At 42.1% G+C, this 13,731-nt stretch overlaps 1 protein-coding gene across 1 annotated transcript in view; it reads right to left on the reverse strand.

Moving 5' to 3' along the window:
- Positions 1-448: 448 nt before the first annotated feature.
- The window catches only part of PPP1R14C (protein phosphatase 1 regulatory inhibitor subunit 14C), an 86,171-nt gene continuing 72,888 nt past the window's right edge, over positions 449-13,731 (reverse strand). Inside the window, exon 4 of the mRNA XM_060030495.1 lies at positions 449-2,020. Coding sequence (XP_059886478.1) covers positions 1,946-2,020 — 75 coding nt within the window. The 3' untranslated portion in view covers positions 449-1,945. The remainder of the gene's footprint in view (positions 2,021-13,731) is intronic.

Raw genomic sequence — 13,731 nt, forward strand, 5'->3', positions numbered from 1 at the left:
TCTGAAGACCGTAACTTGGGCTGGTCAAGCCTAACAGAAGTCCTGCGAATTCTGATTTTTCTGTACTCACAGGGTGAACGGGTTTCTAACAATAATTGGAATATCTGAGTAATCTGAAATCTTGAGGATTTACACCAGATGGGCAAAAGGGAGTTTTCGTGAAATGCAAGGGGCATGGCCTGAGACAGGGTTGGACTAGAAGGCAGGCAGGGCCAAGGGCACAGAGTCACTTTCTGTTTCCTTCTCAAGCCGGGGATGTGTCCCGGCCCCTTTGCTTTCACTGCCTGATCTGGAGACACCTCAGGTGAGGTCTAGGATCAAATGACAAAAGACCTGAAAATGAAAAGCTGATATAAATGCTTGGTACCCTTGTCTGCAGAGCATCTGATGAAGTGAAATCATCACGTCAGTGTTTTTTTTCAAGGCAAACACGTAAGCAGAATTGTAAGCAGCTTCATTTATTTGCGTAAATAGCTTGTAAATAAATCATTGGTAAACATTACAAAATTAAATACATTTTCAAAAGCTTGCCAGTGTACATAAAATTCACAAACATAGTTCTTTTAAAAAATAAAATATGTTCAGAGCACCCTTGATATAAAATGCCTGACCCCTGTCCTCTGACAGGGCCACCCAGAGACACCTTACAGTATGGGGTGTTTCTGTGGGGAGGCAGTGGGGACCTCCTGGAGGAAAGCAAGAGTTTCTCCTCTGACCTTTGACCCCGCCCACAGCCATCTGCATTTTGATCCTTCTCCAGGGATCTGGTATAGAACTGAGAGGGGCAGGGTAGGCATCCCAGGCTCCGCTCCAAGCAAAGGGATCAGGGTGCACAACTAGGGCCAGAGTCCTCACCACACGCCACTGAGAGAAGCCAGAAATGAAATCTCCACCACGCTTCCAAACCAGCAAATGCTCCTGTATCCACCTTCTTGAGAGGAGGTGAGGCTTTCTCTCTTTTACACCTGCTCATCACTCAGCTCACCCCACCCTGGTCTGATGCTGCCCGGGCACCGAAGTGACCAGAACTACTTCTAAGGAGGAAGAAACTTAATCTGCTCACTTCCTTACGACCTGCTTTCATGGAGAGAGAATAATACATAGTATTTGGTTGAAAGCAGAGGATGAATTGCTACACGGCGCTTCCTCGTTCCACTGCAAAACACCACTCAGGTAGCGTGGGCATTTCTCTAGAAATCTGAATAAACATTCAAAGAAAGGGTTCAGAAAACTCGAATAATACCACAAATGAGGCAATAAGTACATAACCTGGCAAAGCATCCGATTAACAAAATGATACAAAGTCCATAAATTAAGCCCTTGACCAACTCCACATTGTTGTAGTGTAGCTCATTAAAATAACGGATACACTGAATTCTTTCACTTTGGTGCATAAAGTGAATGTTGTAGGTCTCCAGCACTCACGCCAAGAATACCTAGTGGCCTCGTGAAAACATACGTGCCGTGACCTCCAATGAAAGGACGACCACAAGTGTATTCCATCAATGTGAAATAAAACTCACATCAACATGTTAACTTAGTTGCCTGAAGATATATACAAGCACGAGAAATTCAACTTCTGAGTCAAATGTACAACTTCAGAAAAAAGTCTAAGAAAACCATCATCCCTGTATAGTTAGGTCCTAAACATCTGGTTTCTCCAAGAAGATGCCTGGCCCAGCCCAGCCCTGCGTGTCTGCCTGGTTTGTCAATCCCTGGTTGGGCTGAAACCAGAGTGGTGATGTCTTTGCTATTAAAATATTACACCATCAAAACCTTTAAAAACAAAAACAAAAAAGTAACATTCCTGAATAAATGTCGAATAGATACCACCCCTCCCTACCCCCAAAAAAGTTGCTCATAAGGACAACTATTCTTTAATAAAAGTCTTCGTGAAGTCGAAATCCCTTCTTGGGTCTCCAGGAGAGCTCCACCTCGTCCGGAATTATACAGTCTTCTTCTGTGGGGGGCTCAGTTTCCTCATGCCTCTTATCCGGGAGAGCAGCTCCTTGATAAATTCCTAAGAGATCAGAAGAAGTTATTATGAGGGGGTCATGCTATTAAAATTTGGGTTTAAAATCTGCTTGAAGTCATTGATGTCAACTGCAGTTAACCTTAGTTGATGAGCTTAGCTGGGTGTGTTAACTCAACTGGTACAATATAGGACATTTTTTAACAAATGAAGGTGCTTAACCTTCACACCTTCCTGCTTTCTCACTGTTGTACTCCAGAGAGAAAACCAAGCTGCCTTTACTCACTGACGTTAACCACTTGGCCCCTGGAGGCCTTTGTGGCTTAGATCAATGCCTCCCAACCTTTACTAAATCTTTAATCCGTGCATACAAATCGCCTGGGGAGCGTGTAGACTCTGAATGAGTAGGTCTGGTTAGGGCTGAAGATTTTGCATTTCCAACTGGCTGCCAGGGTTAGTCTCTGGACCACACCTGAAATAGCAAGACTAGACCAGTGGCCTTCAAATCTGAGTGCACATCAGAATCACCGGTTGGGGGGGGACCTTATTATATAAACCAAAGAGTGCTGGGCCCACTCCCAGAGTTACTGACTCAGTAGGTCTGGGGTGCGGCCTGAGAATTTGCATTTCTAACTAGCTCCCAGGTGACACCTATGCTTCTGGTCTCAGCATATTCCTGAGAACCGCTGGTCTAGATCACAGTAAGAGTCTCTTGACTTTATTTGACTACAAATCACAGTTTGAAAAGAAAAACAGACACGTTTACATTTACAGTCCAGTACGTACGTACAAAAACATACCTGAAGTAAGAATTTAAAGAATAAATACTTACTATATGCCATGCACCCTATCGTTCCTATTTAAAAGGTAATGCTGGGGGAGACCCACTAAAATGATGTCGTGACTATTCATGGATGAAAACCCAAAGATTAAATAAAGGACAACCTAGAATGCTTCCCACTTGAAACCCTCAGCAATCTTTCATTGTTGCCTCATGTATTAAAGTTTTTGCCTACCAAATGTCACATTTATTAGATAACAATTACTTTGTCCTCCTTTCTTATATTTGTTGAAGCAAAGCTGACAGCCAGTCAGACTTTCTGATCAGCAAAGGACAGCCAGTGCACGACAGAACTGTGCACAGTAGGGGCATCCCAGAGCAAAAACACTAAGGAGGCTTCCTCTCCGTCACGGCCTCTGAAAACCAGCTCTCAGACAATCTCGCCTACCAATTACAACCCCTAGTCATAGCACCCAGACTAAATGGTCCCTGTGCTTCTCTCCAGCACGAAAACACAGTATGCTTAAATAGTTAATATTTTATTAGCCACCACGATTTCTTTTTTTAATAATCTTTTTGCTATTATAAAAATAACATGTGCTTTTTCTAGAAAACCTAGAAAATACAAACCAGCAACAATTACTCTTCAGAATGAACCACTATTAATGTATTTTCTTCTATGGAAATTATTTTTACCTAATTAAGATCATACTGTATAAATCTATCTTTTTTTTCACTTAGCATTATGTCAAGGCTTTTTCCCACAACATTAGTCTTTTTAAAAATTAATTTTAATGGTTATACGGCCCTTTATTATGTGGATGCTCTGCAGTCTGCTCAATTCCTCCATCACTGGATATTTGGTTGGTTCCTGGCTTTTCAAAATGATAAATAATGCCACAATTAACATCTTTGTGTATAAATCTCTCCCTGCAATTTGGATTATTCCCTTTGGAGAGCTATCCAGTAGCAGGTCAAAGGACATAAACATTTTAATCACCACTGTTTCTGAACCTGGACACAATGGAATACACGGGAGGTAAAATGACACCCTATTTTAGTTTTCTGAACACTACTTTTATCTAATTTAAGAACTTTCTAGGATGAAATAATGTCAAATTTCCCCACTTATATTTTCCCCACTTATATTCAATTTTCATTTTGTAAAGTTAAGTGCATTTCCTGTTGCCCCCTTTACCATGTGGTTTAAACAATACATAGGATACTGAGCATACAGTTTTAATTTCATTGTTTTTGCAATCTGTTACTCAAATGACTGCTGTGAAAATTTCAGCACTGGAGTGTAGTTTCCCTTTCCCTTTTTTTTTTTTGAAGCAAAGGTCAAAATCACAAACCTTATCATTTATCTTAACTCTGGTCATATTTCTGCACTATTTTAATAACATGTTTTTCATAAAGACCATTATATAAAAATAAAGACTAAAATCACATAAGGAATAATGTACCCTAAACTACAGACCTTTCTTCTTCAAGAGAAAAGCGATTTGGTAATTTAAATCAAATTCAAATTTTCTCCAAAAATTGGTCATGCTGTACATAAATCTCAGTGATTAAAAAGTTTAAATAATGCATCTTATATTTATGATACATTGACATTAATGAAAAACTAATTTTAAGTTTTACAGTAATGCATTTTATATGTCTATAACTTAATATAACTGTATTGTACATATTTTAAACCATTCAATAAATTTGCATAATGAGATGCTCAGCTAAGTTAAAAACTAGCAAGACCAACATTGATTCTTCAGAGAAAAACTTGTAACACCACTTGCACAGAAGGATTCTGTTGATCACAGATGATTCTCAAAGAAGATTCAAGGATCTCTAATCAAAAATAATGGGCTTCCCTGGTGGCGCAGTGGTTGAGAGTCCGCCTGCCGATGCAGGGGACGCGGGTTCGTGCCCCGGTCCTGGAGGATCCCACATGCCGCGGAGCGGCTGGGCCCGTGAGCCATGGCCGCTGAGCCTGCGCGTCCGGAGCCTGTGCTCCGCAACGGGAGAGGCCACAACAGTGAGCGGCCTGTGTACCACAAAAAATAAAAAATAAAAAAAAATAACTGACTGATGGGTCTTGGCTTATATTACTCAAAGATACCTTATATAAGTAACAACATATCTCATTCACTTCCAAAACAGATCACCTGGACTTGGGTTGGGGACACTACTTTAGTCAAAGAAGGACTGCCCCTTTGAAGAAATGACTTCTGAGTTGCAACTTGAATTAATAAAGAGAGCCAGCTTGAAGAAGATCTGGGGTCTGGGTCATGGCACGTGTGCAGAGTCACTGCAGAGAAACAAGCAAGGAAGTGGGTGTTCCTCGTGCAGAAAGGCCAAGGTGAGCGTGATGGGCGCCATGCTGGAGGTGCGAGGGCTAGCTCACCAGGGCCTTGTAGGCCACAGTAAGGCCACGAGGGAGTATCCTTGGTGTAATGGAAGACCACTGGAGGCTTTAAGCAGAGAAGCAACATCGTCTGGTTTAGGGTTTTAAAAGATCCCTTTGGCTGCTATGTGGAGAATGAGTTTTATGAAGACAAGAGTGAAAGAGAGATCAGTTTGGAGCTGTTGCAATGGTCCAGGCAAGGGATGCCAGTGGCTTAGAGTAAGTCCATGGAAGCCAAAATGGAAATAAATGGGTAGATCTGAGATCCATTTCAGAGGCAGAGCCTAGACCTTGCTGCTGGACTGAAAGTGGGAGTAGGTGCAGGGAGCAGGCACAGGAGCAAAGGAAATGAAGGTCACTGATCCTTAGCAGAACACTGGCAGAGGGTGGTGATGATTACTGAGATGGGGGTAACTGGAGGAAGAAAACAACAAGTTTACAGACTTGAGTTGCCTAGTAGGTACCTGAGGGTAAGTGTCAAGAAGTCAGATAAATGTAACTTCAGGTCTCAGCTCATGGCTGAAGACATAAATATGGGCATCACCAGCATCTAGATCAGTGGCTTTCACCTAAAAACAAAAACAAACAAAAACCCCTAAAAATCTCTATGTGATCTATCCATGGTTATAGCAACCTAGTACACAGAGATGCAAGAAGGAAACAAAAGTTTTCTGTAAAAACGTAACTTTTACTACATGTGAGATATTTTCTATTCTATTTCATCTTTTGAAAAAAACTACAGGTCAAGACCACTTAATGGTTACCACCCATAGTTTGTAAACACAATGATCTAGACCCAGGCTATTCAATACAGCAGCCCCTAACCACAGGTGGCTATTTCAATTTAAACTAATTAAAATAAATAAAAATTAAAATTCACTTCCTTGGTCACAGTAGCCACATTTCAAATACTCAATAACCATATACATCTAGTGGCTACCACATTGGACAATGCAGATATAGGATTTTTCCATCATCTCGGAAAATTCTATCGAACAGCACAAGATGACAATACTTGGAATCACAAAACCAGCTGAGAAAACTTTGGAGGAAAGTGTACATAGAGAGGAAGAAAAGGCCACAAGCAAGTCCAGAGGCCCTCTAACAAGTGAGGTCTGGCAAAAGAGTTGCAGCCAGCAAAGGACACCTTAAAAAGAAGAACCAATGAGACAGGGGAGAACTCAAGAAAGTGTGCTGTTTTAGTTTATTTTTAAAATGTTTAAAAAAATGTTTTTAATTGAAGTATAGTTGATTTACAATATTGTGAAGAAAGTGTGCAGCTAAAGCCAACAGGAGGAATTGCTGATGAGAGGTTGAATCAGTCAAAGACAGAGCTATTGGATTAGGCAAGAAAGGGGCCACTGTGTCCTGGAGGACAAGTTTCAGTAGAATGGTTGGGATAGAAGCTCTCAACACTAAAAGGATTCCAGGGACTTTTCTGTAAACAGCTTTATTAAAATATAATTGTTATGCCATAAATCAGGCATATTTAAAGCATAAAATTACTATGAGCATACCATCTGTACAGTGAACGTAATGGACCCATCCAATACCTCCAGCAGTTTCTTCATTCCCCTTGGCAATCCCTCCCTCCTCTCCCTATTCCTCCTACCCCAGGAGAACACTGATGTGTTCTGTCACTATAGATTAGTTTGCATTTTTCCTGAGTTTTCTATAAACAGAAACGTAACACTATATACTTTTTAGTCTGGCTTCTTTAGCTCAGCATAATTATTTTGAGGTTCAGTGATACTGTTGCATGTATTCACAGTTCATTTCTTTTGTACTGCCAAGTGGCACGCCACTTCAGAGAAGTATCACAATTTGTGTACCCATTCACCTGTGGATGAAAATTCGAGTTATTCCCAGTTTGGGGCTATTACAGATAAAGTTGCTAAAACATCACGTACAAGTCTTTGTATGAAATATGCTTCCATTTATTTGGGGTAAATACCTAGGAGTGGAATGGCTGGGTCATTGATCTATTTATGTGTCTGTCCTTACACCAATACCACCGTCTTGATAAGTACAGATTTTTATAAGAAGTCCTAAAATCAGGTAATGTTAGTCAGCCAAAGTTATTAATCTTTTTCAAAACTATTCTAGGTCCTTTACATTTCCTTCATAATTTTAGAGTTATTGAGCTTGTAAATGCCTACCAATAAAAACCTGCTGGGTTCTCACTGAGACTGCATTAAATCTATAGATCAATTTGGAGAGAACTGACATCTTAACAATAATGAATCTTCTCACCCATGAAAATGGTATATCTCTACACCCGTCTAAGTCTGGTTTAAGCAACATTTTGCGGTTTTCAGTGTACAAATATTACACATCTCCTGTCAGATTTATTCCTAAGTATTCTATATTTCATATTTACGTTATTGTGACTGGTATGCACTTATTTCAATTTTACATTGTTTGCTGCTAGTACAGAGAAATACAATAGATTTTTAAATATTTATCTTGTATCCTGCAAGCTTGCTGAACTCACATATTAGTTCTAGTAACTTTTTTGTACACTATTGGATTTTCTACATAGACAATCATGTTGTCTGTGAACAAAGACAGCCTAAGTGAGTATCAGCAGAAGAGAGGATAAGTGTATTATAGTATATTAATACATAAGAATGTTATTGCTTTTTTCGGGAAAGACCATTGCCCTGCATTTGCAGTACTTGCATTCTCTTGGGATTCCAAAAAACTTGATTTGGGGAGAGAAGAGAAGCCTCGCCTAACTTCTTTGCAGTTAACACTTAATGCTTTGGGGTCCTTTACTTGGCAAGGAGAGTTGGTAAAGTGAGTAATACACTATTTTTGGAAGATAAGCCTGGACAGTTTGAAAATGTTAAGTTTGGGCACAATTATTTAACCCTGGAACTGCACGTTAAAAGCCAGCAGAGTAATAGAATGTTCTGTTGCTCAGGTGCCCACTGAAACTTTTTTTTTCTTTTTTTTGCGGTACGCGGGCCTCTCACTGTTGCGGCCTCTCCCGCTGCGGAGCACAGGCTCCGGACGCGCAGGCTCAGCGGCCATGGCTCACGGGCCCAGCCGCTCCGCGGCATGTGGGATCCTCCAGGACCGGGGCACGAACCCGCGTCCCCTGCATCGGCAGGCGGACTCTCAACCACTGCACCACCAGAGAAGCCCTCGCCACTGAAATTTATAAGGAATTCCAGAAGACACTTGAGTGTGGGCAGGTCTGCTAAGATAGTATAGTCTCAGGACCTGGGAGGCCCGGCGACCCTTTCAGGTTTCCTATGAGGTGAAGACTTGTCATAATGACACTAAGATATTGGCCTTTTTTACCATTCTCAAATAAACAGAGGATTTTCTAACGAGTGGAAAGCAGATGCCCATGAGAACCTAGATGTCTTACTAAAGAGATCCATGTCGGTTTCTAATGTATTCATGAATTATAATAAAGATGACTATACACACTTTTGAAAACGTTACTGCACAGGAATGCAATAAAAATGAATAAACTAGAGCTTCCTGTATCAACATGGACAAATCTCACAAATTTCACGCTGGGCACAATAAGCAGGCTGAGAAAACTTGCAAAGTATCATTTATATAGTTAAAAAGCATGCAAGATAATTCATGTGCACACTTGTCACTCCTACTTGGTTGCAAGGATCCAACTCCTCTTTGTTTTCCTAGCGTGGAGCTTAATACACAGGAGGTGCTCAGCAAAGGATTGCAAAGTAAAGATATGTGTGTATGAAGCAATTAATTCATACGGCTGAGGCATTAAAGTGAAGTAGCAGAGAGAGGCAACCCAAGAGTCTTTGTATATCAGTGGGGGAGGGTGGAATTGTACAAAGTATCAACTGGCTCCAGCTACCATGGAGGAAGGTTCTAGAAGGTCTCCTTTCAGCCCTGGAACATTAGGCCACCTGGGAGAGTTAGGGAAAAGGAGAAGCACTTGGAGAAGAGCAGAGCCTAGGATGCTGGGGGTGGAGGGGTCAGGGAGGCATGTGCGCGCGCACACACGTACAGAAGAGATCAAAGAAGCAATAGAAAGAAAAGAAACATTTCCAGTGACCCTGGAAACCTGACTTTATATGACAGGCAGCCACCTGATTTACAGAGAGACTCCTAAGAGAGAAAGAAGCCAAAGTACACTTCTGAAGGGACCTGGCAGCATCACGAGAACACAAGGTCCCTCCTCGCTCTGGAGTTTTGGCCGTGTGGCGCTGGCACAGGGCACGGCCTCGCGGTGGCCATGAGCTCTTGTCCCGGATCCCTCCTGGGTCCCGTGGCTTTCAGCTGCCACCCCCTCCTGCCTGCTGGGGTCTGCGCCAGAGGCGGCAGATGGACGCGCATTTTGTAATTAACACCATAGGCAGGCGTCTGGGACCCTTCCCTAGTCGCTCAAAGTGAAGTGATTCATCCGTAACACTCAGTGATGACACTGCTCTGCTTTAAGGAAGGTGGGTCCAACGGAAAGGGGGAAAAGGAGAAACCAGGGTATCACTGCAAGTCGCTGCTCTGTGCATGATTCAACCGCACTCGTGTTCTTTCAAGCATTTCAAGTCACTGGAAAAGATAAACAAGACAAATGGATATTATGCGGTAGCCCTTTGATTGGAAGTATTTCCTGACAAAAGGACTTTCCAAAGAAATGCTTAAAACCGCAGCTCGGTGAATGGTGCCACCCACCACAGTGATCGTGTAGATCATGCGAGCGCCGAACAAGGGCACCCAGCAGAACACTGGATGCTCTACCTACTTGCCAGAAAAATACCACCCACCCCTTCCACGGAGTACCAACCGGGGTGAGGAGAAACAGCAGGGGAGGGTTCTGAAGCCTGGGATCATGGGGGTCAGCGGCTTCCCCGTGTGCTGCCTCCTCTTTGTCACCCCAATCAATGCACTAGTCATTTCCTAAAAATGCACGTTCACAGGGCCCATCTGCCCCAGGTCCTGAGCCTCACTGCCAAACGACGGCAAATCAAGTCACCTCGCGCACGTTCTACACAGCTACCTGACGCTTCTTCCCAAAAGCCTGACATTCAACAGATGACATGGGAATCAGGCAAGTAGTGATCGGGTGGAGAAAGAAGAATTTCTTTTTTTTTAAATTGAGATGTAATTGACATATAGCATTATACTAGTTTCAGGAGTACGACGCAATGATTCAACATATGTATATACTGCGAAATAACCATGACGGTAAGTCTAGTTAACATCCGTCACCACAAAGAGTTACGATTTTTTTCTTACGCTGAACACTCGTAAGATCTACTCTCTTACCAGCTTTCAAACATACAATACAGTATTGTGAACTAGAGTCACCAGGCTCTATGAGAAGAACTTCTAGATCCAACAAAGATTAGATACGTGAGAACAATGGAAGGGTAGGTAGTACGTACCTCTTTTCAAACGTGATGGCAACACCTGAAAACTGTTCCAAATGGCAGAATGTCCTCACCCGAAGAACTGGCTAAGCATTTAAAAATCACACTGTAAACTTTCATTGGCTTGGATATCGGGGTCACACAGGAGGCCAAAAGGGGCACGCAGTGAATCAGCCCTGAGGAACACAGCTTCGGGGGCGACCCCATCCCTGTGTGATGCTGGGATTTGCTCCCCGCAGCCACTGGCATTATTCAGTACCACAAATGCCATCATCACTCATCACTGAAACACTTCACTTCCCCTGCTTTCTTGGGGGGAAGGGAGAGGGTTTACCTTCAGAGAGGTTCATTTGCTGGCAGGGCACACAGAACTGATCCTGTTTCTCATTATCTGAAAAGAGGTTTATGAATCTGCTTTGGGTGAGGGTTTCTGCCTACTGTGCTTATAATGACTTCTGCCAACATGAATTCCTGAAGGTCTTAACAGCATCCTGGTTTCCCCGCCTTCAACTTAAAACCACTGACACTATTCTATTTATTTTCTTGACTATCCACTATTAAAGATTAATTTGTTCTGCTGGTGAAAGCAGTCCCATTAATCTATTCTAGAGATTCAGACCACTGCTCTTAGATTAATTTATTTTGTACCCAAATTCTAACCTTGATTTATATGCAGCGGAACAGTTCATTTGCCCTCACCAGATTCAACCTTACTGGCATTTAATTCTTCCTTCACTTACTAATGGGTTTCTCACAATCCGTACACTTGCAATTCCCTCAACGTAAGGTCCACATAAGTAATCCAACCACAGTAAATTATCAATGGAGTAAATTCAGCAAAATTATAATCTCCCACTTTATAATCACTAAAGAAACTACTTTCATCATGGGTCCCATTATCAATGAAGAACAATATTATTTACTACAAATACATGAATCTTGTCTAAATGAAAGAAACCCATTTCTGAACTGTTTGAGACTTGCTTCTTTGATTGTGACTCCCTTTGCTAAAGATATAGAAATCCAAAAGTCACGTGTCAAATTGTCTTTAACTCATATTTTTTTCTTCTGTCCATTTAAGTCTAAACACAAAAGAATGTAAAGCTGTTTTTAATATAGGGTTGATCAGCTTTTAAAACATGATCATTCATTCTGAATTTAATGGAAAAAGAAAAGGCCATAAAATCACAATCAATCACTGGAAAATGCCAACCATTTGAAGATCCACTGCCCTTTAAAGCCTGTACCTCCTCCACCAAGTCTTTTATAAAATAACAATCATTAATTTCTTGCAGGGGGAGGTCAGAGGGGGGAAGCCTCCCAAAAGGCAAGATGCATGTGGCTCTTCCTAGAATGGCATCTCTTTCCTCTTTCCTAACGTTTTCTTGCAATTACTGTTATCATCGTCATTATCATTATTCTCATGGTCATCCTGCTTCTAAGAGTGTAGTAAAGAATTTAACCTTGCCCTAAAGGAGGTCTGGTCTTTGCCCTAGAATCCCAGGTGGCAAGCTCTAAATCCTTGGAACGCCTCCCTGATAAAAGTGCCTTTGTTTACCCGGGGACCTTGGGCCATGCAAGAGAGTCTAACAGTGTGATTTCGGGGGCGGGGGGTGGGGGGACGACACACTTCAGGTCATGTGGTATCAGCTCTATATCCCCAGGGTCTGGAGACTGAGGTTAGCTACATGCACAGTCAACCATGTCTATGTGTCCAGGTCCCAATAAAAACACTGGACTCCCAGGCTCAGGTGAGCTTCCCTCATTGGCTACTCTGTACATAACACACACATCACAGCTGAGGGAATCAACACTGTCCATGACACCACGGGGAGAGAACAGTCTGAGGCTCTGCATTTGCATTTCCTGGATTCCGTCCCATATATCTCTCCCCCTGGCTGATTTTAACCTGTAGCCTTTCACTGTAATAAAACTTAACTGTGAGTATGACAACTTTAAGTGAGTTCTGTGGGTCCTTCTAGCAAACTGTCAAACACGAGTATGGTGTGGGGACCTTGGAACTTGCAGTTGGTGTCAGAAGTGAGGACGGTCTTGGGGACCATTCCCTAACACTGCAGAGTGCTGAGTAAGACCAGGAAATAAATGCAGTTTTGCTCCATGATTACATGTCTTTGGCAAGCTTTCCTAATATTTCAGGGTTGATTTTCCTCAATAAAGACAATCAGAATCAGATTTATAAATACTCCGAAGTAGAGCTTGTGCTCACCTAGTAAGAATTAAGAGAAAGGCAGTGAGAAGAAGACAGCACAGGATGTCGGCTCAAAATGTGTCCAAATGCCAGCTCCAGCACATCCTGGCTCTTTTCCCCTGGTCAGAGGAGGCCTAATGAACGTGTGTGAGCAACTGACATACTGGGACTAAAATCCTTTGGGCCACAGGTGAAGCTTCCCATGTTTCTGGCTAATAAATCCCAACTCTTTATTATTTACCTGTCTAATTACACTAAGACATAATTAGGCTCTCATCGCCAATGGCTCCAACCACTAGAATGTCATTCTCATTGATTTGGGTCTTTCTTTGTAATTTCCCAATTCTCACTTTTCAGAAACATCGTTCTGAAGGTGACAGCTTTCAAAGGGTAGGTTTCCCTGCATGTAGCCTGCCTCTTCTGCTTTTTCTAGCAGAGTACAGATCCCCTAAACTCACTCTCCATTAAGCAACTGGTTCCTAACTTAGAGAACCATGGGATAAGCTGACACCCTGGCATTTCTGTCCCTTTATTCCTATTTTAATATTCTTTGAGCATTGAAATTCTCACCATAGTTGGCTGTGTCCTTCTAAGAGATTGTTTTTAACAATCACATATTCACTACCCTAAGTCCCTAGATTAGTTACGGGCATGCAGATTTCAATAAACATTTGTTGAGCAAATGAACAAAGAGAATATAGCAAAATGCCAAGCCATGCCTCCTCCAGTCACTCACCCAGCCTCTCCCAGTTTATATTTTCTCTCTGCTGCAGTCGGCTCAGTGATCAGGGGCTGGGAGTACTTCCATGTACACATAAACTGAACAATATTTTAAACGACAGGTTAAGATGTTAAATGGGAAAAAAAAAGATGTTAAATGGATAGAGGACTGACGTGAGTAGTATGAGTTGACAATGGCCATCACCAAAGCCTGTCAGGAAAGTACGATGCAGTGACCGTGACACCAAAGCAAAGGAGAATCTGCCTTCCTACCACCAACAC

This window comes from Delphinus delphis, chromosome 14 (assembly GCF_949987515.2).
Source record: "Delphinus delphis chromosome 14, mDelDel1.2, whole genome shotgun sequence".
Taxonomy (NCBI): Eukaryota; Metazoa; Chordata; class Mammalia; order Artiodactyla; family Delphinidae; genus Delphinus; species Delphinus delphis.